At 37.0% G+C, this 25015-nt stretch overlaps 2 protein-coding genes and 1 long non-coding RNA gene across 3 annotated transcripts in view; 2 read left to right on the top strand and 1 right to left on the bottom strand.

Moving 5' to 3' along the window:
• Window positions 1–1084, top strand: part of LOC122669396 (histidine-containing phosphotransfer protein 1-like) — a 1936-nt gene extending 852 nt beyond the window's left edge. Inside the window, exons 3-6 of the mRNA XM_043866154.1 lie at window positions 7–75; window positions 376–447; window positions 576–648; window positions 736–1084. Coding sequence (XP_043722089.1) covers window positions 7–75; window positions 376–447; window positions 576–648; window positions 736–786 — 265 coding nt within the window. The 3' untranslated portion in view covers window positions 787–1084. The remainder of the gene's footprint in view (window positions 1–6; window positions 76–375; window positions 448–575; window positions 649–735) is intronic.
• LOC122669397 overlaps window positions 1–14220 on the top strand; it is a 21500-nt gene extending 7280 nt beyond the window's left edge. Inside the window, exons 2-3 of the long non-coding RNA XR_006334006.1 lie at window positions 1304–1308; window positions 14145–14220. This is a non-coding gene — a long non-coding RNA (uncharacterized LOC122669397). The remainder of the gene's footprint in view (window positions 1–1303; window positions 1309–14144) is intronic.
• LOC122669395 lies at window positions 8772–25015 on the bottom strand. The gene is made up of 12 exons (XM_043866153.1): window positions 24573–25015; window positions 24090–24269; window positions 23718–23831; window positions 22054–22389; window positions 21711–21887; window positions 21252–21542; window positions 20701–20823; window positions 20265–20462; window positions 19807–20042; window positions 17573–17777; window positions 9864–10169; window positions 8772–9238 (listed from the first exon to the last, which is right to left on the bottom strand). The coding sequence occupies exons 1-12, from the start codon at window positions 24750–24752 to the stop codon at window positions 8939–8941; spliced, it is 2646 nt and encodes an 881-aa protein (XP_043722088.1). The 5' UTR covers window positions 24753–25015; the 3' UTR covers window positions 8772–8938.

The raw sequence follows: 25015 nt of genomic DNA, 5'->3' as shown, positions 1-25015 counted from the left end.
GTACAGTGATCAGCAGATTGTAGATTTCAAGAAGGTGGATGCCCATGTTCACCAGCTGAAGGGTAGCAGCTCCAGGTATTTAAAATTTCTTTCTTTTAGTTTCTTACTTTCTCTATTTTATGTTTTCCTGTGCTTGAAAACCACTTGAATCAATTTTTGTGGTACCTGACATGGCATCCTCATATTACAGAGATCTCTGTATGTTTGTGGGAAGTCCTACAACCCAAACCTGTGAAACTCGGAACTAAATCCGACAAGTTATTATTGTTAAGAGAATCAAAATCTGAGATAGGGCAGTAAGAGAGAAGAAAACAATTAAATTTTGTTTCTTGTGGTGGTTCTATGAAAAATAAAGAAATTTCATCTGGGTTACAGCATAGGTGCACAGAGGGTTAAAAATGCTTGCATTGCGTTTCGCAACTTTTGTGAGATGCAGAACACTGAAGGGTGAGGTTTACTTCCTTTATCAAAGATTTCCTTCCATCATGAGCTCCATATCATTAAGCTAATCAAAAGAATCAGTACTAAAAGCAGTGGAGTTTTTATCTTCTGATCAATTCAATGATCTGGTGCAGGTGTCTCAGATGTCTGCAACAGGTGAAACAGGAGTACTTCCTTGTGAAGAACAAGCTTGAATCTCTATTCAGGGTGAGTATTAAGAACCTGCTTCTAAAACTCATCTCTCTTTGTATATGTGTGCTAAAGAGACTGAATTTTCCTTTTCATTTTCTGTAACTGGAGCAACAGATCCTGGCTGCTGGTGGGTCAAATCCAATGATGGAATAAGTGGTAGTGCGAGGTTAATAGTTGTCCACTTAAGCAGAGAACAAGAGAGTGAAGAAAAAAAAGGAATGAGTGTGAGAGTGGTGATGTAAAGAAGCTTTTTTGAGCTTTTGTTTTATTATTGACAATGTAAGCTACTTCACTTGTGAAAAGTTCTCTTTAACTATTGAGCTTTTGGGCTTTTGTCTGATGAGGGACTGTGGGAGAAAGAGGAGAGCATCTCTTGTGTGATCAGATGAGCCAATCTCTCTCTCCAGTTTTCAGCTTAAGAGCTTAACAATATTTATTCTTTACCATTCAATAGTTTGATGTAACATTTGCCCAATTGTAGCATCAGCATCTGTTTGTCTTCGGATTTAAAAGGCCATCAAGTAGAGTCCAGATTGCTGGGTTTTCTTGTTTATTCCCCACTGTTCTTAAAATGCCTCCAACTTGGACCCAATTTTAGCATCAGTGAATGATTCCAGTCACCTTAGGTGAATTGAAAAATGGAAATGACAATGGAGTTGGAGCAGCTGAGACTTGGTGGCCTGACTCCTGAACTTTACAGGCTTTGTCTGCGTTACTGAGTTAGTCCCTTTTCAATCTACTTCTCAAAGCATTAGAGCTCATAAGGTTGCCACTGAATGGAATCAATCAATGTCTATTATCTATCTTGGGTGGTCAAGGGTTTTGTCATTTTTATGTGATCCATACCCATATTCACACCCCTATCCAAGATTATTAAAATCGGAATCGGTTAAAAAAATAATCCTAGAATCGGCTCTCAGATCTGAAAACTTTGTGATCCGAAGATCAAAACCCTAGAATGTCATGTCAAATCAGCCGGAATCAATCACAGCTGATTCGACGAATCTGATAGCAGTTCCTCGTTAAGTGTGTTAAAATGCAGATCGACCCTATTGAACTGACCAAATTTTTTTTTCTTCCCTCAAAGAATTCTAGATCAAACCCAATGGGAATAGAGATTGAAGAAGGAGCACACAGGTTCTTCTGAGTCAGATAGAGTGGGGAAGGCCATGCATGCTCTAATTTTGGGTCAATGCCTTGTGGATTAGGATGGAGGAAGGCGTATGGAGTGGGGGATTAGATTCTTTAATAAAGCATAGAAATTAATATATGGGAAAGGATTCCCCACGATGCTAGTGTGGGAGGAATACGCACGTGTACGCCACACCAATGACTAGTCTAAAAATGGTATCATTCACATTTAACTAAATATTCAAAGTAGGAAAGAGAAATTAATAAAAAAAAAAAAGCTAGGGAAATTGCACTATCACGTAGTGAGAAAATTTTAATAAATTTATGATAGAATAAATTAATAGAGTGATTTAGATTCTAGAGTGACCACATGCCCATGAGGTTGGGGAAAATAGCACCAAGGCATGGTTAAAAAACCAAAAAATTATTAATCGTTCAAGTTGAGAAATGGGAAGAAATCCAACATCCAAACACCATTTTCATTGGAGGGTTGTGTTTAATTTGTATGGTGATGAGCTATGTTTGGTGAGAGATCAACAACCCTTTTTATCAGTTGGGTTTGTCTAAATGTCTGCTCTCAAAGTGTATGGCCAGAGAGACATGGAGGAGAGGTACTACAGAATTACAGATTACAGATCCTCTGTCTCTTGGTTTTTTCTGGAGTTTCTGTTTTATACTATTAGTTGTTTTGTTGCATCTTCACTCTTCAGCGACTTTGAAGATATCCAATTCCAATTTCCAACCATTTCTTTCTCTCTGCCTCTTGAAAATCTTTCTTCTTTTTATTTTTTTTTCTTTCAAAGAGATGCTGAGGTATGCAAAAGGGAAGAAGAAGAAGAAGAAGAAGAAGAAGAAGCAAGAATGATGAAAAGCTTAGGATGGAAAATTAAAGTAATATATATTCAATTCGGATATAGATTTGTGGAATATGATGAATCTTTAGCTGTGATTAGATTGGCAGACTTGATTTGGGATCAACAGATTTGTTGTATTACTGTTTGGCCAAGTTTTATCAACTCCATGGAAATTGTCAATTATTTGGATGATCTCAAAAAACATATAAAAATTTACCATTAAGGATTTGGAAGTAAAAAAGAGCACATATGTCAAGCTAAAACCTAACAAAAAATTACACAAAATATTCACAAAAAAAAGGGCCCTAATTATCTCATATGAACCCAAATCCAGTATGGAACTGTTGGAGAACCTAATAGAGAGAGAGAGAGAGAGGTTTGGTTGATTTCCTATTTTTATGTACTTTAACTTATATTATAGTTTTTTCTTTTATTTATTTTTTAATTATTTTCTAATTCCTTATCATATTTTTTTCTACATGACAAGGAAGCATAGTTACTTGTGATCACGGATTTAGTAATTGACATCAAATTGATCGTATTTTTATAGATTTTTAATCTTACTGCCACGTGTCATAACCTTATTGATTGTACCATCGATCCGAATCGTTACCAACCAAAACTGATAGTCTGATACCGATTACTAAATCCCATACATATGATATGACCAAATTCCCAACTATTTTTTTATAGGGTTGGCGTCTTCCATGGATGGCAATTATATGATTTATATAATTGATCAAGATGCAAAGTTTTTTCCTATATAACAAGTTATAGAAATCTAAAATAAAAGTACTTCTCTTAAATATTTTTAGGTAAAAGTTTTCGTGTATGGTCGTATATGGTGCACGATCGTACCTTCAACTGTTGGATGAGGATGAGAAACTGTGTATTGTATACGATCATGTTCATCCAACGGTTGAAAACACGACCGTGCATGCATGCACGGTCGTGTATGAAAACTCTCCCCATATTTTTATTATATTAATAAAATAATTTCTAATTTCTAGAGGAAAAAATTAATTTTTCCAATGTGGCATTATTACAATATTACTTGGAGCTCTAACTTTGTGGGCATATGGTTTATGTTTTTTTAAGAACAAATTTAATTATCAGAAAATAGAAAATTACAAATATTGTCCGTACATTTGCACCTTATATTGCATACGATTTATATTATCATCTAATCATGGTATAATTTTTAAATCAATCTATAACATCTACATTTATCAATGTAATGCTTTCAACTTCAGTTGAAAATTTCAAATTTCCTTGGTACTGGTTGAAGGAGTCCAACCGTTGAAAAATAATGGAAAAAGACATAAACATGGTGTGTCATATGATTAAGATTAGCCACCAATCCAAGGGGTTTCCCATCTATCTAATGATCAGGATTACAATTAATCAATCCAACTTAATGGAATTAATATCCATCTGGACTGACTCTGCTGATCTAGTTTTATGGTTGCAACAGGGACATGTGAATGGCCTCTTTTCTATATTATTTGTTATTAGATCCCTTTTTGAAGAACTTTGGTGTTGTAACCATTTCTAAACAATCTTGTAGATTAATTTCCCCAATTCAAAAGTCTAGCAATCTTTGCAAAGGGAAATAAGTATAACTCGGTCAACTTAGATCATGTAGTACCTCTCATTAAGTTTTAGTGTATATTTTTTTTTTCTTTCAAAAATCAATCTAAGTAGTAAAAAGTTGTTCGCATACGAATCAATCCTTAAATTGTGTGTACAAAAAATTTACGGAGAAATTTTTGCACCTACCAGAGTAAAGATAAAATCTCTTCATTCAAAGTGATTTGATTTTGTGATTGGACCCATGGAATAGTGAATGTCATCATTAACTCCCGCACTTATCTATGAAGGTTTGAAATATTGTTTCTCAGTCAAGATTCTTTCTTCAGTATAGGTGAAGGGACACTTAGTCCAAATTTTATACATACAATTTTATGGGAAAATGAATGATACATGATCGCAAGGCTCCTTCGCAGGTGTCTCAAATGGCTGTCTCAGGGAAAAGAATGCTACTTAAAGGGCAAATGTACCGTCCTCCCCCCTCCCCCCCCCCCCCCCAAACCATGAATTAAAAAAGCGTATCTATGTTGATGCCCCTGCATGCACTCTCATTGGCTCTCGTGCTGGTGTAGGCGCTACACAACCAGACATCGATCTCTTGCCCCAATTTTATGTAGGCAAAAGATCACCATGTTGCCTACACCTACATGGAATGGAATCTCCCAAATCAAGTGAATGTGAGCATGCAATGAGACGCCACATGGTTTGTGTATAAGGGACCCACATTTTAGGGAGGAGAGAGTGTGTGTAAGAGGGCAAAACATAAATAACCTACACTAGCAAATTGCCTTCATTTTTCTATTTTATATTTACTAAAAATTCAAGTAATATTTTCCATTGAAACAAATGGAGCCTTAAAAAACTCTAATTCAATTAGGAAACTTTGTTCTAAAGTAACTAAATTGTTTTGGTTAAATATAGATCAACTCAACAATCATATATCACCTTCTTATTATTGGCATCAAAACTCTGAAACATCAATCTGACTGTTGAAATCGAAATGCTTCCTCCTAACACCCCCCCCCCCACCCCCACTCCCCAACCCTTCAGCTGAAGTGCAACATAATCTTCAATCCAATCTATACACATGGGGGAAAGCATTTGTCACAGTTAGGCAACCATTATTGTAAAGCAAATGTTGGGATATGAGATCTTATTTTTAAGGGATGGGAATATGCTGTCTTTAGAGAATCATTGGACAGACTAGCCATAGTAAATTAATATACAATTTAATTTTTTTGCTTTTGTTTTTGTTTTTAGTTATCCATGTAACATGAGAGGAGTTATTTCAATGCTTTATTTTGACAGTTGGTGAACTCCATTTGAGCTGAAATTTGATATGTGAGCGAACAGCAAGACCTTGGGTTTCACCTATTTACGATATTTACAATTTCTACTTTGTCTGACATGCCATGTGGCAAAAACAAGTAGAGTTTGGAAAACTCTCTCCAAACCAGTCTGCCTCGAAACACCTCTCTAAATAGCTTTCAAGTCATTCATGCATGCACCAATATTTCTTTTCAATTAGAATTATCTGATTAGGGTATAGGGTTGTAGCATGTTGGTTGTGACAATATGAGAACCAAGAGATCAGTACCTAAGGGAAGAAGGAAGAAGAGAAGGATTCGATGGAGAGAAGGAAAAGTAAGGAGAGAGAACCAAAGAGCTCATGGTAGGTTCAGAATATCCTATTGTGAGCATAGGTCCACTTATTTTATGATTCAATAAAAGATAAATTACAACTAAGGACAGAATGTTATAATTACAATTAAACCCAAATAATAAAAAAGACATGACAATAAACCCCCTGCACTATACTTAATTTTTTTTTTTTTATGGAAATCTTGGACAGTTGAGGAAAAACAAGGGGGAAACTGGAAAGTGCCCTAATGCTGCATGGTGTGCCATATGGTAGAATAAGTTCCTCAATTAGACATGGCCCTATCCAGAGAACTCTCCATTTATGCAACTACTAAGACAACCAAATCATCCTTCCATGTGGTAGAACAAGCCACAGTGCTGTGATTAATATTCCATTTTGACATGCAAGATTCTAAGTTATTAAGTGCTCCATTTTGAGAAGAATTATACTATTCAAAAAAAAAAAGAAAAAAGAATACAGATGAAAAAGAAAATAATTTATCCCAAAAAAAAGGGTAATGAAAAAACAAACCATTTTTGAAACTTTAATACTAAATGTTACACATGAAAAGATAATCCGACCTATTCATTCAGACAAATGACATAGAAAACTTGCATAAACTTCAAAATTTTTATTTTTATTTTTTTGGAGGAATGATTGTAATTAGAAAGAATCTATTCTGTGGAGCACAAGAAAAGCAGTAACAAGTGATAAGGAAAAGTACATTGAGAGGCTCAGCTATTGCAACAAAGAGAAACCAGGGAACCTATGAGAAGTAATAAACAAGGCCAAAGATCACCTGGGTTGAAGTGATCATGAAGGCATGAGCACTGAGTTAGAACCAGATATGGCCTTAGACTTGAGGCAGCACAGCATGATTCTTGTAGCCAACAAGCCCAAGTAGGTGGTATGGGGCTTACAGTTGAGCTCTTACTTTTTATAAGTTACCCAACTTGAGAAAACATACCAAAGTCCCCCAACATGAAACAAGATTAAATGTCCTCTCCAAATTTATTTTTTTTATTCTTCCCCACCCCTACCCCTCATCAAAGCTACATCCTAGCTTGGTACCAAAATTTTTCTGATGTTGAAATAGAAATTCAAATTTTAGTTAGAAAGTGAGAAAATCTAAATAATGTGAAAATAACCCTAGGTTAATCCTGTTTTGATTTTATATAAATCTTCTCATGTAAATGTGCACTTTCTATCTCTATATTCTCCATTTCATCCTAGCTGGCCCCAATTAGCTGAGTTGAACAATCTCTACATTCAATTTTCAATTCTATTTTTCCTAAATATTTTGAGAAAATTCAGAGTAGGGAAGAAAACCAATGAATTGATTACATTACTAGAAACCCTTGTAGGGTTTAAAAATTACAAGGATGATAGATATAGAAACCTAGAATAACATGATAGTATCTTTCTTAAAATAAACCCATAATCCTTAATATTCTTATCTAGCATGCCTTGGATGCTGAACCATCCTTGACTATCTCATCCTCCCTGGTTTTAGGAGGAGGATAAGCCAGGTTTCATGTCCTCAAAGAACTCCAGCAGAGTCTTGCACCACCACTTTGAACCCTAGTTGTAGAAGGCCTATGTCAGGTTTCTAGGCATGAATCTTGACTGGCTGATCATGAATGGCTGGAAACAAGGCTCTGTTGACTGGTTGATTGATGATTGAATAATGTCCAAATAGGTAAACACCTTACCCTGCCCATCTGAGCACATTATAATGGTCTTAATCATGTCAAAAGCTCTTAATTCATCAAAGTAGATTGTCATAGTAGATGAGGGACTAGAAACAGAATCGCTAAGAAAAAAGAAAAAAACAAGAACAAATATGTATAATTTACCTTATGGAATAAAATTGAGAACTGAAAAGAAATTTTTTCCATCCACTGATAATTTGTCCAATGCTTCTGAACCCTGTAGTCAATGAAAGAAAGAATTATCTAAAGTCATAAAAAAAGGCCGTACCCAGTGCACAAGGCTCCCGCGTTTAGCAGGGTCTGGGGAGGGTCATATTGACCAAAAATACTTGAAAGAATAGATATCATGAACTCCTTTACGTCTGATTCAGAAATGAGAACAATCTTTCTTGCTGATAACCAGTTTCACTGCCCAAGTTTTGGGAGGATCTGTGTATTAGTAGTTGAAGATCCTTCAGCAGATGTCTTCATTGTCTCAAGTGAAGGGGATGATTTTCTTTTGAAGAGGGTACTCTATTGCTCAAGAAAAGAGTAAAAAAAAAGATACAATATCCATACAGGAAGGAAAGATATAGCAGTAGAAAAGAAATGAGAAGTATACAGAGTATTCCAGAGAGGAGTAAAGGGCAATGTGTTCGTCCATATCAACCTGATAATCAGCAGAGAATCAAGAGAAAACACTATCACCTCGATCATGATCATCTAACTCTCATACCCCCAAAATGATTCTATGAAATTCCACAAATAAATTGCACACTCCGGCTTTCTTTGAATATGGAGAAAAGCAACCTAATGCGTTGCAGCCCCTGGCATTGCTCCAGCAAGATACGGCCAAAAAGCCACCTCAGTGCTCAAGCACCCTTACTAAAGGGGCTCGAAAGCTGGCCTTACACAAACAAAGAAAACTACAGGCTGATTGTAAATCAGCTCAGCATTTCCACTGAACAATAATGATACAGATGCACCCCAATACAGTCCATTCTTTTCTTTCATCCAAACTGACCATCCAATAGCAAAGAGCAATACAACCACCCGGTAGTGAAGAAAAAACTCTATTCTGATAGGCAAGCAGTGACTAATTTTTTAAACTTTTGAATGGTTTTAATTACTCATTCTGTTGAATGTAGGCTCGATGATTGTGATATCATGAGAGATGATGCAGATTTGAAAATGAATGAATTGGGAGCATTTGAATTCAGACAAGAAAAGAAAAAAATCAGGTGGGAAATTTTTATTTCTTTTAGCCATTCAGCAACTGATCTTCTAAAAGTCACTGATTGAAGAAATCTGAAGCAATACAAGTCAAGACTATTGTATATCGACAAAGGAAAATGAATACATTACTATTGTTGGAGAATACTTCAGCTTTTCCCTTACTAATTATTCATAGTTTGATTTGATGGTGTACTCCATATTACTTTCTGCTCATCAAAGCTGCCAATCACAGCAGATTGCAATTTATCACCAAGTAGTTTTGCAAAGTGATCATAATACTCCATTGGATTCACACTTTCCAATATTTTGACTAATTTCCCTTGCTTTTTATCAATGACAATTTGTCCGTCTTTGGATTCATCACCCACAGTGATGACCTTGACGGGCTTGACTTGCAAGACTTGATGCGGATCATTACCAGCTGCTATTGTTGCACCAAGGATTTCTCCTAGGAATATATCCTGAAGCAGAATAAACAATAGAAATGAAAATATGCTAAAGCTGCAACAACAATAAGAGCAGAACAACCTACTTCTATTCAAAATCATAAATCCATCCAATGCAAATGGGTAGTACGACCCCACTATTATAAGTAAAGAAAGATGGCCCTACAAAAAGGGCCACACTCCGTTCCAAGTCTCACTTTCCTAGGGTATGAGGAGGGTTGGACTGGAAGTGCTTATAACCTTCGGCATCTATTGCAGAGTTTAGCTACACTCAAACTCAAACCATACTTCATATTGGCAGGCTGAGCTTTAGTGATGGCCCTTTTATAACAGTGCAAAGTGAGGATTTCCCAGCATGTCAACTACCCTACTACTAGTTCTGATGGCATTACATGAGTGCTGGTAGATAGACCAAATGATAAAAGACTTGGAATGACCAACGGAATTAATTGTTTTTCATAGAAATGCATAGATAAGTCCATATGATGTGTCCACCAACGTGCATGTGTGTTAACCACCCTACTACTCTCTCTGAAGCACACAAAATTAGAGAGTTCAGAAGGTCAGGTTCCTCCAATCAAGTGATGGTAATTCAATAGAAATTTCCTCTAGGTTGTTTCAGAAATCGACAGTACTTTACCATATGATGATATAATTGATACTTATGCTGCAAATGATATAGCGTTGACAGTAAACGGTAGGTAAACACAGCTTCAGGAGTCCTCTTTGTGAGCTTCAAACTTTCCAGAATCTTACGAAAAGAATTTACTTTCCGTTGAACACCAAGGGGGATGAGTGTGATGTTGAGTTCCGAGTTGAAGACCGTCTTTGCAGCCAAAGGGTCAAGAAACATGTTTAGTTCTGCATACTTGTTTGAAGGAACTATGAAGACATTTCCATGATCCATATTGTCATAGCTGAAGTGTCCCCCAACTATGTATATATTCTGCATTGGAATTAAAACAATGGAGAATAAGTGTAGGCCAACAAAGGGCATGGCATTAGGAAAGGGAAAATAAAAATACTACTGCTTTAATAGCATATATGGTCTTATATAGTGTCATATCAGAATGATTCATGCAACTCATCTCAAATATGGATAAAAGCTAGAACAATGATGATGAGCTTATAGTTACTTTTTTAAAGGATTCCAAATTCACCTCTGTATGTCCTGTTTTGCTTTCCTCTATAGACACTTACTGTATCCGATCATCAGATGCCACTTATCATTATCAAAATAGTGAAGTAGAACTATGCACCAGATTTGAAGATGATGTTTACTTTTCAGCCAGTTATCAAAGTGGATGCTAAAGGAAGCTCATGCCATATCTGGTGGCCCTTTGGAAAGAGAGGTACAGGCATTCTAATAAGACAAGGAGAATTCTCAAGTTATGCACATAAATTAGTTCTTTCTTATTTAGTTGGCTATTAACTCAAAGAAATTTAAGGTACTCATTGATCTGTTAGGTGGGTGTTGTTTTATGGGGTTGAGAAACTCCTTTTTTTTAATATATAGTTTTTTAATGTCAATGAAGAGTAAAGGAATATATTGTATACTGTTTGTTCACCAACAGAATACTTTTTGTTTGCCTATCAAAAAGATAGTTATCAAATGTCAGTGTTAATCACATAGAAAATTAGACAGCACCTTAGTAGCAATCTCTGAATTTTCTGACTAGAATGACAAGAATTTTATTTAATTCCCGAGTCCTAAAAGCCAACTCTTCACAACAGCACATTCTTGGGTGTAGCGAGATTAGCAGCTAGGGAATCAGAACCGAAAGATGGGAGAGGGAATGGAGAGAAAAATGTAACAGAGAAAAGAGGAGAACTGTCGAATGTGCCAGTCTCCCTCAGCATACTTGTATTTATAACTTGAAATTACAATAGAAAAGAGGGAACCCCTAATCTGATTAGGAATTCCTAATCAGGATAGGAGTTCAAGTTACAATAGGAGAATAATAAAACTAAAGACTAACAATTAGGACTCAAAGCAGAACTAGGACTACCAACTAGGACTACAGCAACTCAAAGAGAAATAGGACAGACTCAAACTATAACTAGGAGTTTATAATCCTAATTATAAAACATAAAAACCAAATCACTGTTCACGTGAACAGTATCACGTGAACTATACTTCAACACTCCCCCTCAAAAACACAATTCAGGTCACTGTTCACATGAACAGTGTCACGTGAACAGTACTTCAACATTCCCCCTCAAGCTGGAGCATACAAATCACCTAAACCCAGCTTGGAACAACTTCGACGGAAAGCAAGCCCAAACAGTGCCTTTGTAAACATATCACCAAGTTGATTGGTAGTAGAAACAAAAGGAGTAACAACCAACTTCTTCATAACAGCATCCCGAACAAAGTGACAACCAACCTCAATGTGCTTTGTCCTCTCATGAAAATAGGATTACTATAGATAGCAGCTTGATTATCACAAAACATTTTCATAGGCTGGTTGATGGGAAACCCTAATTCCTGGAGTAAAGATTTGACCCTCATCAACTCAGCTGTAGTATGTGCCATCGCTCGATATTCGGCTTCAACACTAGATCGAGCAACGGTGGTTTGTTTCTTGCTTTTCCATGTGACCAAATTTCCACCCACAAAAGTACAATAATCAGAAGTGGACCGTCTATCACCATTAGCACCAGCCCAATCTGCATCAGAGAACCCAACCAGATTAGCATTTCGATTAAGTCGATAAATGAGACCTTTACTAGGAGCACTCTTTAGATAGCGCAACACACGGCAAGCAGCTTTCTAATGAATTTTCTTTGGACACTACATAAATTGACTAATAACCCCAACAGCAAAGGATATATCCAGACGAGTGACTGTAAGATAAATAAGTCTGCCAACTAGTCTTCTATATCGATGAACATCTGAAAAGTCCTCACCCTCATCGGATCCAAGTTTCTGATGAGGATCCATAGGAGTATTTGCTGGTTTGGAAGCAAGCATTCCAGTGTCAATCAGAAGGTCAAGGACATATTTCCTCTGAGACAAGCTAATACCGTTCTTGCTTCTCAAAACCTCAATACCAAGAAAATACTTGAGAGTACCCAAGTCCTTCATCTGAAAATGCTGATGAAGATATGCTTTAACTTGGGCAATACCAGAAGCATCATTACCAGATATAATAATGTCATCCACATAGACGACCATCACCACCACTTTAGAATTTTGACGGTGAACAAAAACAGAATGGTCAGAGTAACACTGAGAGAATCCTACCTTAGTAACAATGGAGCTGAACTTATCAAACCATGCTCGTGGAGATTGTTTCAACCCATAAATTGCCTTGCGAAGCTTGCAAACTTTGGTAGAAGACTCCCCCTGAGCAACATACCCTGGAGGTTGCTCCATATAAACCTCCTCTTGAAGATCACCATAGAGAAAAGCATTTTTGATATCCATTTGATATAGGGGCCAATCAAAATTAACAGCCAAAGAAAAAAGGATCCGAACAGAGTTCAGACGAGCAACTGGAGAAAAAGTCTCAAAGTAATCCACACCATAGGTTTGAGTATAGCCTTTAGCAACTAGGCGGGTCTTCAGTTGTTCAACAGAACCATCAGGATTGTATTTGATTGTATAAACCCACTGATACTTAACAAGATCTTTCCCAGCAGGTAACGGAACTAGAGTCCCGGTATGGCAAGATAGCAATGCATCCATCTCGGTGTCTATGGCTGATTTCCAACCAGGGTGAGAGAATGCCTCATGGTGGGTGTGAGGAATAAAGTTAGTAGATAATGCGGAAGCAAGTGGATGATATCATGATAGTGAGAAGGAAGATGAGAAATGGTTACATAGTGCTCAATAGGATTAACAGGTTTTTTAGTACAAGAAGGAGTATTTAGTACAAGAACGAGTACCTTTACGAAAAGCAATGGGTAAGTCGATGGAGCCTTCAGCATCAGAATCAGATTGAGTGTCGGGCTGAGCAGCATCTATTGTATCACTAGGTAGTACCGAAACAGTAGGAACAGGGTCAGTAGTAGGAGTGGGTAATGGATTAGAGATGGGTACAGGTGGCGGAGCTGTGGGAGCAGGTAATGTTGGTGGTCGACGTCGACAACGGTGATAGACCTGAATTGGTGAAGGAACAGGTATAGGAACAGGTATGGGTGGACCTAAAGGATCTTTACTATTCACTATAGATGGTACAGTAGAAGAGGGAAAATAAGGTGTATTTTCAAAGAATGTGATATTGGCATTAATAAATTGTTTGTTGGAAATGGGATCAAAACATTTATACCTTTTCTGAGTACGAGAATAACCAAGAAAAAAACATTTAACAGACCGAGGAGAGAGTTTATCAATGGTGGGATGGAGAATGTGAACAAAACACACAACCAAAAACACGCGGTGGAGAGGAAAACAGTGGACGATCAGGATGAAGAATAGAAAAGGGAATTTTATTTTGTAAAACAAAAGATGGCATATGATTAATAAGATAACAGGCTGTGAGAACAGCATCACACCAAAAACGTTTGGGAACATTCATGTTGATCATAATAGAACGAGCAACTTCGAGTAAGTGCCGATTTTTGCGTTTGGCCACCCCATTTTTTTGTGGAGTGTACGAGCAGCTAGTTTGGTGAATAATACCATGAGTAAGACAAAAATCAGAAATAGTAGACTGAGTGTACTCCAAGGCATTATCTGAAAGAAAAGTTTTAATGGATGTGGCAAATTGAGTTTTGATTTCTTGATAAAAATTTTGTAATACAGTAAGAAACTGAGTCCGGTCTTTTAACAAATAAACCCAAGTGGAGTGAGAATAATCATCCACAAAACTAACAAAATAAGAAAATCCTAGCCTATTACGAACTCGACACGGACCCCAAATATCAGAATGAACTAAAGAGAACAATGAAGAACTTCTAGGTAAAGTACGGGCAGGAAAAGAAGAATGATGATGTTTGCCTAGTTCACAAGCCTCACATTCAAGGTGAGATGCGGTCTTGCAACTAGGAACCATTAATTGAAGTTTCGGTAATGATGGGTGACCAAATCGTAGATGTCATTGCATGGGGGATGGAGTGGTAGTAGATGCAGCAGCAGTGGAAGGTCCGATGCCCTCCAGGTAGTATAGTCCGCCGTGCTCAAGCCCTCCACCAATCTTCTTCTTTGTCTGAAGGTCCTGAAAAACACAATAAGAAGGATAAAAGGTTACAGAGTAGTTAAGGGATTTAGGAAGTTGACTAACAGAATCAAGATTTAAGGGTAATTTAGGAACATGAAGAACAAGAGAAAAAGTCATAGATGATGTTGGAGACACAATACCATGACCAGTTATCTTGGTAGAGGATCCATCAGCAAGAATAACATTGGAAGAGGTTTGAATAGGATTAATGGAAGAAAATAAACTTGACTTACCAGTCATGTGGCATGAAGCCCCTGAATCGATAAGCCATGAAGTAGAAGAAGGAAAAAATGTAGCATTACCTTTATAGGCTAGAGTGGCGGTAGAGGAAGAGGCAGATGTAGCTTCAAGTTGTTGGAGGCGTTTGACTAGCTGGTTGTAATCATCATGAGGCACAAAAGATGAAGTTGTTGAACTCTGGTTCATGTCACTAGTAGGTTTAGTAGCAGTATCAGTGGTAGCAGCATTGGCTAGTTCAATCGCCAAATCAGGTCTTCCATGCTTGGCCAACAAGTGTCAACTATATGATTAGGTTTGCCACAATATGTGCATTGACGGGCAGATTTGTCAATATATTGAGAATCTGTACCTTGTCCACTAGATCCACGGCCACGGCCTCTAAATTGGCCACGGCCACATCCCCTTCCACGATTGGCAACAAAGGCTGAGTTGTCTTTGGGAGTATTCTCAAGTTTGGATGGATTCACCAAACGATTAATGCGGGAGAACACTTCATTGAGAGAAGGAACCTTCTCTCCTGCAAGCAACTGACTTTTCACAGACTGATAGTCAGGATGTAGCCCAGTTAAAAATTTTGCAACATGAAACTCAGCTCGTTGTTGCTTTAACTGATCAAGATTAGTAGTTAAGCGTTGGTGTATCTGCAGTTCTTCAACCATGCGCTTATAACTTGCAAAATACTCATTCAAGGTCTTATCCCCTTGTTGGAAAGTAAAGAGTTTCTCATACAGATCATACATACGAGAGATATTCCTTTCTTGAGAGAAGCTTTCACGTAAGTCATTCCAAACATCCTTGGCCAGTGTGTGAAACATCACATTAGAAGCAATAGCAGGTTCAACACTGTTCCATAGCCATATCTTGATGATAGAATTTTCACGTATCCACTCATCATGAGCTGTGAGTGTGGTAGGGTCCTTAGGATCACGATTAGGAGGATCATCTGTAATGTATTTCAGTTTGCCCTTGGCATGTATGTAAGCTTGTACTGCCTGGCCCATAGTAAATAATTTGAAACTCCAGAGAGTTTGATAGTAGTTATTTGTACTTGGACATTGTCCATAGGTGGTTTGGGATCAGCCATCAAATCAGATTAACTTAGCAATACCAGATTACCAGTAGTGTAGATCGGCTCTAAAGTAGAACCTGACTAGGGTTGAATAGTCTTCAACCAGCAGCAGTAGGAGCAGGAATAAGGTTCTGATAACCTAAAACAGCAGTAAACCAGTGCAATAGCACACTCGGCAGTAGTAGAAATTTGGGTTTAATGACCCAAATATGCAGAACCAGAATCAGTGGATGTTAAATCCAACTCAGATCAACAGTATTAGAGTGCCGAGTGAAGTTTAGAATAGCAACAGAATCTGGTAACTTATCTGGGATCGATCAGAGAAAAGAGAACCCTGCGATGTTGCTGTAGAGTAGAATCCTTATACTTTCTCAAATAAACTTCAATCTTCGGAGAACATCTATAGAATGGGTAGAAAACTTCAAGAGGGAATTGTAGAACTTGTCTTCAAGACATTGCCGCAGGTTGAGAAGAGTCTTCTCCAATCGATCTGAACTTTAGATATAATAAAACCCAAGTTTTCAACTGAAAACTTCATCAAGGGTTAAACTGTAATAATATGCAGCATAGGGTGCTGCCCCCCTTTAAGAGGAATTGAGTTAAGGAACTCTCAACCCAGAATCGAGGAAGACAACTAGCTTAAGAGTTGTGCTCTGATACCATGTAGCGAGATTAGCAGCTAGGGAACCAGAACCAAAAGATGGGAGAGGGAATAGAGAGAAAAATATAACAGAGAAAAGAGGAGAACTGTTGAATGTGACAGTCTCCCTCAGCATACTTGTATTTATAACTTGAAATTACAATAGAAAAGAGGGAACTCCTATTCTGATTAGGAATTCCTAACCAGGATAGGAGTCCAAGTTACAATAGGAGAATAATAAAACTAAAGACTAACAATTAGGACTCAAAGTAGAACTAGGACTACAACAACTCAAAGAGAAATAGGACAGACTCAAACTATAACTAGGAGTTTATAATCCTAATTATAAAACACAAAAACCAAATCACTGTTCACGTGAACAGTACTTCAACCCTTCCTCTCAAAAACACAATTCAGGTCACTGTTCACGTGAACAGTACTTCAACATTGGGCATCCTCAGGCCTTACCTTTGTCGGTGTGTTACTCTAAGGTGGAAGTTCTGTATAATAACCATTAAGGATATTTTTTTTATGAGACACTAAAATCTATTAACGAATGACAGTAGAAATTGGCAAAGAAGCTTTAACACTGACATAGTATAGGACAAGTAGATGAGACGAAATAACACATTTATGCTAGAATAGGTTTGAGGAGGAAGAAATAGACCCAATTTCTAGGCAGGGGACTAACAAACGGAACTCTGTCTACCCAAAGTTTCCTCCACAATGTAAATCCATGGAAAATGAGTCAGAGCCCAAAATGAAGTCCACAGACATGGTTACATACATGTGAATACTACTCTACAAGCTCCATTGATCCATTGTTTCTTGGCTCAACTGTAGTTTCTCTTGAACTATTGAAGGCCTTCTACTGGATCAGAAGTTCCTACAGTTTGCAGCTTGATATGGTTATCCAGCATTGAGCTTAAGAGTTCAATTGTACAATTCTTGGTTTACTCCTTTTAAACAGAGAAATTCTCTTGAACAATATGATCTAGTACGTGCTCAAATTGAAGCTAACATACATGGTAATCTCCCCAAGAAGGCTACAAAGGCTTGCACTTCCAATGAGAATGCCTTTTTTATAAAAGGGAACTAAAATACATCCTTGGAAAGAATAATTCAATGAACACACTAGATTTTTCATGGGATTATATATAATTTATCTTATCATTCTTCTGCGTAACCAAATATTTTCCATGAGCTATGAGACTGCAAGAGAACAGAAGACTGACCAGAATCACCGAGCTGAAATTCTTCTCTGAAATAATAATATTTGCCAAATTTGTCAAAGGTCCATTGGTCAATATAGTAATTTTTGACCCTGGATCCAGTGATTCTGAAATGTTCTTCCAAACTTCTAAAGCTAGGGGTTGTCTAAGTTCGGGGTGATCAGTATCTCTAGGAGCTCCATATTTCACAGAGTTTTCTGCTGTATACCTGAAATACAACTCCAAATGTCACACAAAATATATGCTCAGAGAGCTCTTCTAAGATGACATTGATAGAAAAAATATAAAGTACACTAACAGATTACATCTATGTGTCATAATGGAAAAAGCCATCAATTTAGCAATCAGATGAAAGTTTCTTTGCAGTTTGATACTGATCAAGTCCCTCCCAAATTATTCCTAGATACTGAGGAGAGAGCTGTCTTGACTACAATGAGTGATGCAGCACAACAAATAACCAACTATAATTCATCTGGTACTAGGGATTTTAGGGGAAAATAAAGGAGAGAAAGTAAGAAAAAGACTACACAGAGGACAGAAAGTTCTTTGTTTTTTCGTGGGGCGAGGGGGTGGTCGTGGTTATGAGAATTTACCATTTTTGGAATTTCCACAAATCCACTAAAGAAAGTTACATAACCTCTTTCTGCACTTCCGAACCCTCATAACAATTCAAGACAAGCCTAACAGCAATGCAAGAGAGACAAGAAATGGAGAACATGGTAATTTCAGGTTCTCTTAAAACTTTCCTGACCAAAAATGCTCCAGTGGAGGTCCCAACAAAAACCATGGATCTTAGCTTTTGGACTGGATCCATGTGTGAACCCTGGTTGTCCCAAATTTATTTGAGATGTGATATTGCTTTTCCCTGTCTATGCTCTGTTATGTATTGTGACATTTTTCTGGAAGGATATCTTTCTTAAACAGGACCCTATTCACTTCAGGGGGGTAAAAAAGAAGGCTCCCTCTTCTCTTCACTCGTCCCCAATGTTGTATTATACAACGATCTTTCTTACTAATCCTAGATAAAATATGTTGAAGAAAAAATTGGAAAGTAACATCATATGCTTAAAATTCAAATAAATTATTTGCTAAATGACAAAAAAAAAAAAAGAAGACAAATTAGTCCAAATTACTAGTTTGACATGCTTGGTCATCCTTTTTCTTAATTAATTTATAAATAAAACCAATAGTGTACATAAGCACAAAAACACTCCAGATATTTGGAGGTTGGCATTTCAATTTTGCTCCAACTCTTGCTTGAATCCATGCTTTGCTTACCTAGGTTTAAGCCCTGTTTTCACTACTGGTCGAATGGTTTACTTAGTCTCCAACATACACTTGTCAATGTGTTATGGACAGTTGCATGAAATTAATCTTCCATGCATCATAGTATAATTCTCCTAGCAAGTGATCATAGCCCTTTAACAACTGTAATATGAGCCCTACATCCAGAAATAAAAAAAGAATAAAAATACTCAAATACCCCAACTAAATCAATGTTGCTCCCACCATTCCCGATATAGATTGAACCCAGCTGGATGACTTCAAGATTGGAACTAATGTTCTCCCTCCCCCACCCCCCCCACCCCCGCACCCCCCCAAAAAAAAAATATCCCCAGTTCATTTTCCAGATATTATTGATTTCACTAACAAATATGAAGCTCATTGCAAGTCTCCCAGGGCATCCCTTATCCCTGTATGGTCATGGCAACTGAGGTTCACAAAATCTTTATTGATACAATATAACCTCAAAATTTTCTCAATCGTCCCACAGATCTATCACCATTTCCCAACAAGAAAAAGTAATTCCATCTTCAAGGTCTAAAGAGTGACTTCAGATATGGATCTTTCAACAAGGAACCTTAACCTGAAAGACAATATACTGAGGAAAATTCATCATTTCAAATCCAGTTCATCGTAGAGATTACAACGTTTAAGCAAGTTGGAAAAGCATCAAAATATATTGTGTTCACGGATAATATCTTGAGGAAAATAATTAATACGTTGTGATAACAATAAATTGCATCAATATGAATTGGAAAGAAATCAGAATTAGAGTTTGCCCAAGATGTTTCTTGCACCAAAAGATGCTGTAGCATCTATGTCTATAAGTTCTACTCAAGAGTCAAAATTGTTATGAAGCAGCTTGGAAATTTGACAAACATCTGAATCATACAGAAATATTCCATTAAAAATACTTTAATATTAAGTAACATAGGAGAGGATGCATGGCTTACCTTCTAGGGCTACGTGGCAAATTGCGAGCAAGCCCATAAAGTGTATCAGAGTCTATAAATCCACCACTACCATTTGGAATAGCTTTGGTGTACCTGCAGTCTCCATAAGTTTGGTTAATTGCATATACATCGCCAAGACCAACTGGGATGTCATCACGGCCCATCATATGTAGTACATCATATATGATATCTATGGTAGCAGCATTCGCCCAGCCAGTAGGACTTACTAATATTCCCTGAGAGGATGGGGGGAAGAAACATGTGTAGACATTAAAATCAATTTCAGATTTAATGAAAACTGGCTTCGATACTGGAGCTTAAGTCCCTCATCACTTCCACTAAACCTAATTATTAGCAACATTAGAAAGACAGAATCCGTATTAATTAAAGCTACATTAAGATGTTTGTAGAGGCTGTCATAACCAGTACAAACAGCAAAAGAGGGAGAACCAGTTTACCTTGAGATTGATAACTTCGACAGGTACTTTTAGGAGATAGATCAGAGCTACAAAATCTCCAGCACTCATATCCATGTCGAACACAACAGGTTTCCCCAATTTTCTATTCCCAAAATCTGGCCTGTAATTAACTTCTTTATAATAAGGAAACTGTGTTGTAAAATTAAATCTCCCAGTTCCCTGAGGGAGATTCAAAACCTGCACTCACAAAGACAAAGCAAGAGCATTTTTTTTATTGTATACCTTGGGAAGGAAATGTAAAACAAAAAAAAAAAAAAAAAGATTGAATGACAAACTTACTAAATACTTAATCAATCTGCATTCACTTTAATACATTTGAAAAACTATTCTCCGCATCAAGAAGGAAAATACATATGTTTAAGACAAATTGATATGAAAAAGATTTTTAGAGGAAAGAAGTCAAAGAAGCACTTACATCCAAGAAACTTTTGAAATATTCTCTGTCAAGTGGGCTGTTAATATCTTTATTTGGTTTTGCCTTTGTAGCAACAAGAACACGCACAGCCTCTGAACCATTTATCTCCTTTGTATAACCATCCTGTTTCCATTTGTTAAATTCTGTTAGCAGATATGTTCTTTTTTTTTTTTCTTTTGAAGGTCAAGCTACGCAATACCTCCTAAATGTAACATGAACAGACTTTTCAATGGAGAACTTTATAGCTAGATCTGGAAAGTGTTATACCATTTATCTTTTTGGTTCCCCCCTCCCCGGACAATTTTTTTTCTTTATCAAGAAACATATTTATTATACATGGACAATTCTTTTTTTTGAATCTTTGATAGGCAAATTCAAAGTATATCAAAGCTACACCATAAAAGAAATTCTCTTAAATGGTGAATTGGAAACCATAGCCTTATTCTTACTTCAAAATTAAAGGTCAAATCCATCAACTAGGCGAGAGTATTTAACAAAAATCGAATGAAACATCTAAAGAGAAAGTACTTTTCCATCTAGAAACCAAATACCTCACATTTCCCTTTTCCATTTCCGTTGTCCACAACGCAAAATGGATCCTCAATTCCGGTCATGACATGACCACTATGCACTCCACTCTTCTGTAGATGAAACTCTGGCATTAAACGGTCGTCAAAAAGTGGATTTGAGCCGTCAAATACTCCATATGGTTTGTTTGAAGTAACAACAGTTATATTAATATATTCCATCTCAGCAAATTCATTTTCCCCATCACGTTTATGCAAATTATGCATGATTGACACTGCTACACCAGAGGTAAGTGAATCCCACATGAAATAGCTCTGCAAAAGGTCATCCAATATTTGTTAGCCCATCTTGATCACTGGAAGGAATAACATTTATCATGTTATTTTACTGTAAGAACATGTAGAAGGTCTAAATTCACAAAGATTTCAAAAGTATTATACAAATGAATAAAACTCATCAAACAATTCTAACAAATTAATTACCGCATAAAATTGGTTATCAAACCAAGTATCACGGATCATTTTTAAGGACTGGAAGCAGTACTCTGCCTCATATGTTTGCTGTCTCTTTTCAAATTCCATAAAGAACTTCTCAGTTACGGGGATTGTGTTTGTCGCATCCAGGGGAACAAGGGTAATTGGGATGCCAGAATGGAAAACCTACAATCAAAGTGAAATATATCAACAGCATAACAAGCCTTTACAATTATAGTCAATAGATAAGGAATATTCATATTTTTCTTTAAAGATAATCATATAGCTTTTGTCTTCAGTACCATTTATTCATTTACACACTTGACTAACCTACTTCAAACAATTTAATTACCTGGTATGCTGCAAAAGGATCTTGAAACATATTAAACTCTGCATTAGAATTACTAGTGTAGGCCGTAAACAGATTTCCATGGTCACCACACTGGCGCGGCTTGCAAGAGGAGCTGGCATTCTTTGGGCAACAACCCGTCGGGTTTTTCGACCTCACACCACCACCCATCACATAAATGTGCTCAATATTTTTCTTCAGATGAGGATTAGTCATAAGGAAAATGGCAATGTTAGTATGTGTCCCAATCATAAATAGAGTTATGGGGCCCTTGGATATTGTGTCTATCAAAACTTCTTGAGCAGTGGGCTGGCAAAGAGGGGAATATTTCCTGTCTCCCTGCTTTAACCAAAAATTACATTAGCAAGTGTGTTCATTACACAACACAAGAGAGAGAGAGAGAGAGAGAGAGAGAGCAATAAGGCTGTGGTTTTATAATGTAGGAGCAGAATCTAGTGCTAGCATCAACAATATCTTTGTTTTAGTAAGCAAGTAGCATATCTTTTGAAATCAGGAAAGATACAGTCCTTACTGGATCCAGATCATGGAAATAATTATGTTTAACTTTAATCTTAGCTAGCATAAACCATACAACAATTAATTTTCAATAGTGTCAAATAAATTGGGATTGTTTAACTATGATGGCCACCCAACTATTTTGGGATTCACAACATAAATTGTTGTCCAACATTCCAATCCATCCAGATCCATATCAACTGTTAATGTTCCATCAATTCTCACAACCTAAATCTTCATGCTTTCAGGCTTCCAATAGCTTTGGACCTGAACCAAGCCTGTTGTCACAGGTGTCATCATAGGTCTTTGTTGTACATGCCCAAAGCATTGTAGCCTCCCTTATTTATGCTGTGCTTCCCTAGTCAATCCAGTTGAGCATCTAAATTTCCATTTTTAAACTCACCCCATGACTGATGATGCATCATTCTGTCCCTTGTGTGCGTCAGTCTTATTTTTCATTCCAAAAGCTTATTAGTTTTATTGGTAGCATTGGTTAAATGGCACTCCACATACATATGAGTGATGCAGCACAGTTATATACTACATCTTTCCTGATTTCACCTTCCTTCTACATAATGGACTAAAGATTATGGAACTGTCCTCACTGCATTTCTTGTGGCTAAGGGAAGAAATGACCCACACTCTATTTAGTATGCATGTATGGTTCTGGCAACAATTTTCAAACCTGTGGTCTGCATGCCAAAAAGATACTTTGCTTTCAACAGCAGAAGTAAATAGAACTGACACAATCTTTAAGTTTGGTTTGATTGCCAAAAATAACTCTGCCATTTCAGAGCATGTAGAAACATGCTTGAGAAGGTTACCACCCACAATAAAAATGTAGGATGTATATTTCTAGAGATACTAAAATTAGAATAGCAAATAAATGAAGTAAAACTAAGATAAAGAGAACTAAAATCAGATCAAAGGATTGGACAGTGTGATGTTAACTACTCAATGATTAAGTTCATAAGAATAACTTGATGGAACAAACAATTAAACTAACAGAATTCAACACGAGTCTTATGAAATTAACAAGACACTTGCATCGAGAATGAAAAATTATTTATGGTAGGTTAATATCCTGCACAAGAAGTCAATTTAGCAGGCAGAGCTTGTTAGGAAACCATAATCACAACAGAGCTTGTTACCTGCGGAAGAAGGCCTCTTCGTATGCCATAATTTGTAGCAATATCCAACCGTCCCCCAAACCGCCCTACAGGTATAGATTGTCTGTACCTACAAGCTCCTGCTGTTGAGTTGCCCTGTAAATATTTTAACACTAGAAAAATGTAAGAATATACAGAAAACAATATTGACTGGCTAGTAGGTAATAGAGCTTCAAAACCAAGGTTCCAACAGCAAAATCTTATAAGAAATGAGATCACATCTCACTAAGACTGTTATGAATAATATATTAGCTTATTTACAGGAGAATTAGCTGAGAAATTCTCTAGAAATGATTTGAAAAATGTCTTAAGCACTATGGATTCAACCTTTTGTAGGCATTAGTCCTTCTGTACCTGTTCAATTATAGGAAGATATCCACCAACATTTGGAAATATGGTGCCATCTTGTAATATAATACCGTCGCCTCCAACTCCAACCTGAATGTCGTCCCGACCCATCATATAGAGAAGGTCGTACACTTGATTCACAGCATGCCCAGCTTCATTCCATGAATTGGGAGTGATAGTAACAGCCTGTAGCAATGTAATATGTATCATGATGCAGTTTCATGGGGAAATAAAAGAAATTCCAGAGAAGAGACCTATGAAGGCATAAGAAGAAGCATTTCAAATTTGACTATTTTCAAACACACACACACACACAAAATCACATTCTCCCCAACTAGGAAGCTACAGTAGATATGTAATTTGGTTAAGTCTGTCAGCTAGAAATTTAAGCAAAAGCAAAACCAAATATAATCAGAATGATATGAATGAAGAAATTTAATTTGTGAAAAGAAATAAACATTTTTCAGTTGTGAGTGCAAGAAGAAAAACCTGCAACTGGAATTCTGATTGGTTTAGCTTCAACAGATACAAGAGTGCAAAGAAATCATCAGTATCAACATCTGAATCCAAAAGAATCCGTCGAGGCATGGCTTTTGCAGAGCGAAGCTCTGCCCCACCGAGAAGACCAAACAGAACCAGTGACCAAAGAAGTCTCCCCAGCAACAACATTGGCGCTATACAAGAGAGAACCCGCAAATTTCTCAAGTATTACCAGAAACCAGAATCACTTCATCACCACAAACTGTTCCATCAGTCTCTCACCCCTGAAAATAGATCAAAGGCAACCCATTACTTCCATTTTCCATCACCAAGCTTCAACCAAGCACCACAACAACAAGAAGAGGAGAACAATTCAGGGAGAGAATTCAAAACTAAAGCACCAATACATGCATTAATGAAGGGATGACGGAAGAAGATGAGGAAAACCCAGG

Source organism: Telopea speciosissima, chromosome 7 (assembly GCF_018873765.1).
Source record: "Telopea speciosissima isolate NSW1024214 ecotype Mountain lineage chromosome 7, Tspe_v1, whole genome shotgun sequence".
In the NCBI taxonomy this organism is placed as follows: Eukaryota; Viridiplantae; Streptophyta; class Magnoliopsida; order Proteales; family Proteaceae; genus Telopea; species Telopea speciosissima.
This window is presented reverse-complemented; position numbering and strand designations above follow the sequence as displayed.

What these genes read in the sequence shown, in the direction of transcription:
- LOC122669395 (XM_043866153.1), bottom strand. Translation starts at nt 24,752, where the DNA reads ATGTTGTTGCTGGGGAGACTTCTTTGGTCACTGGTTCTGTTTGGTCTT. An exon ending in ATCTTCCTATAATTGAACAG is followed by an intron (nt 23,832 to 24,089) that starts GTACAGAAGGAC and finishes AAATATTTACAG; the next exon opens with GGCAACTCAACAGCAGGAGC. An exon ending in ATCAATTATATCATCATATG is followed by an intron (nt 9,239 to 9,863) that starts GTAAAGTACTGT and finishes ATTCTGCTTCAG; the next exon opens with GATATATTCCTAGGAGAAAT.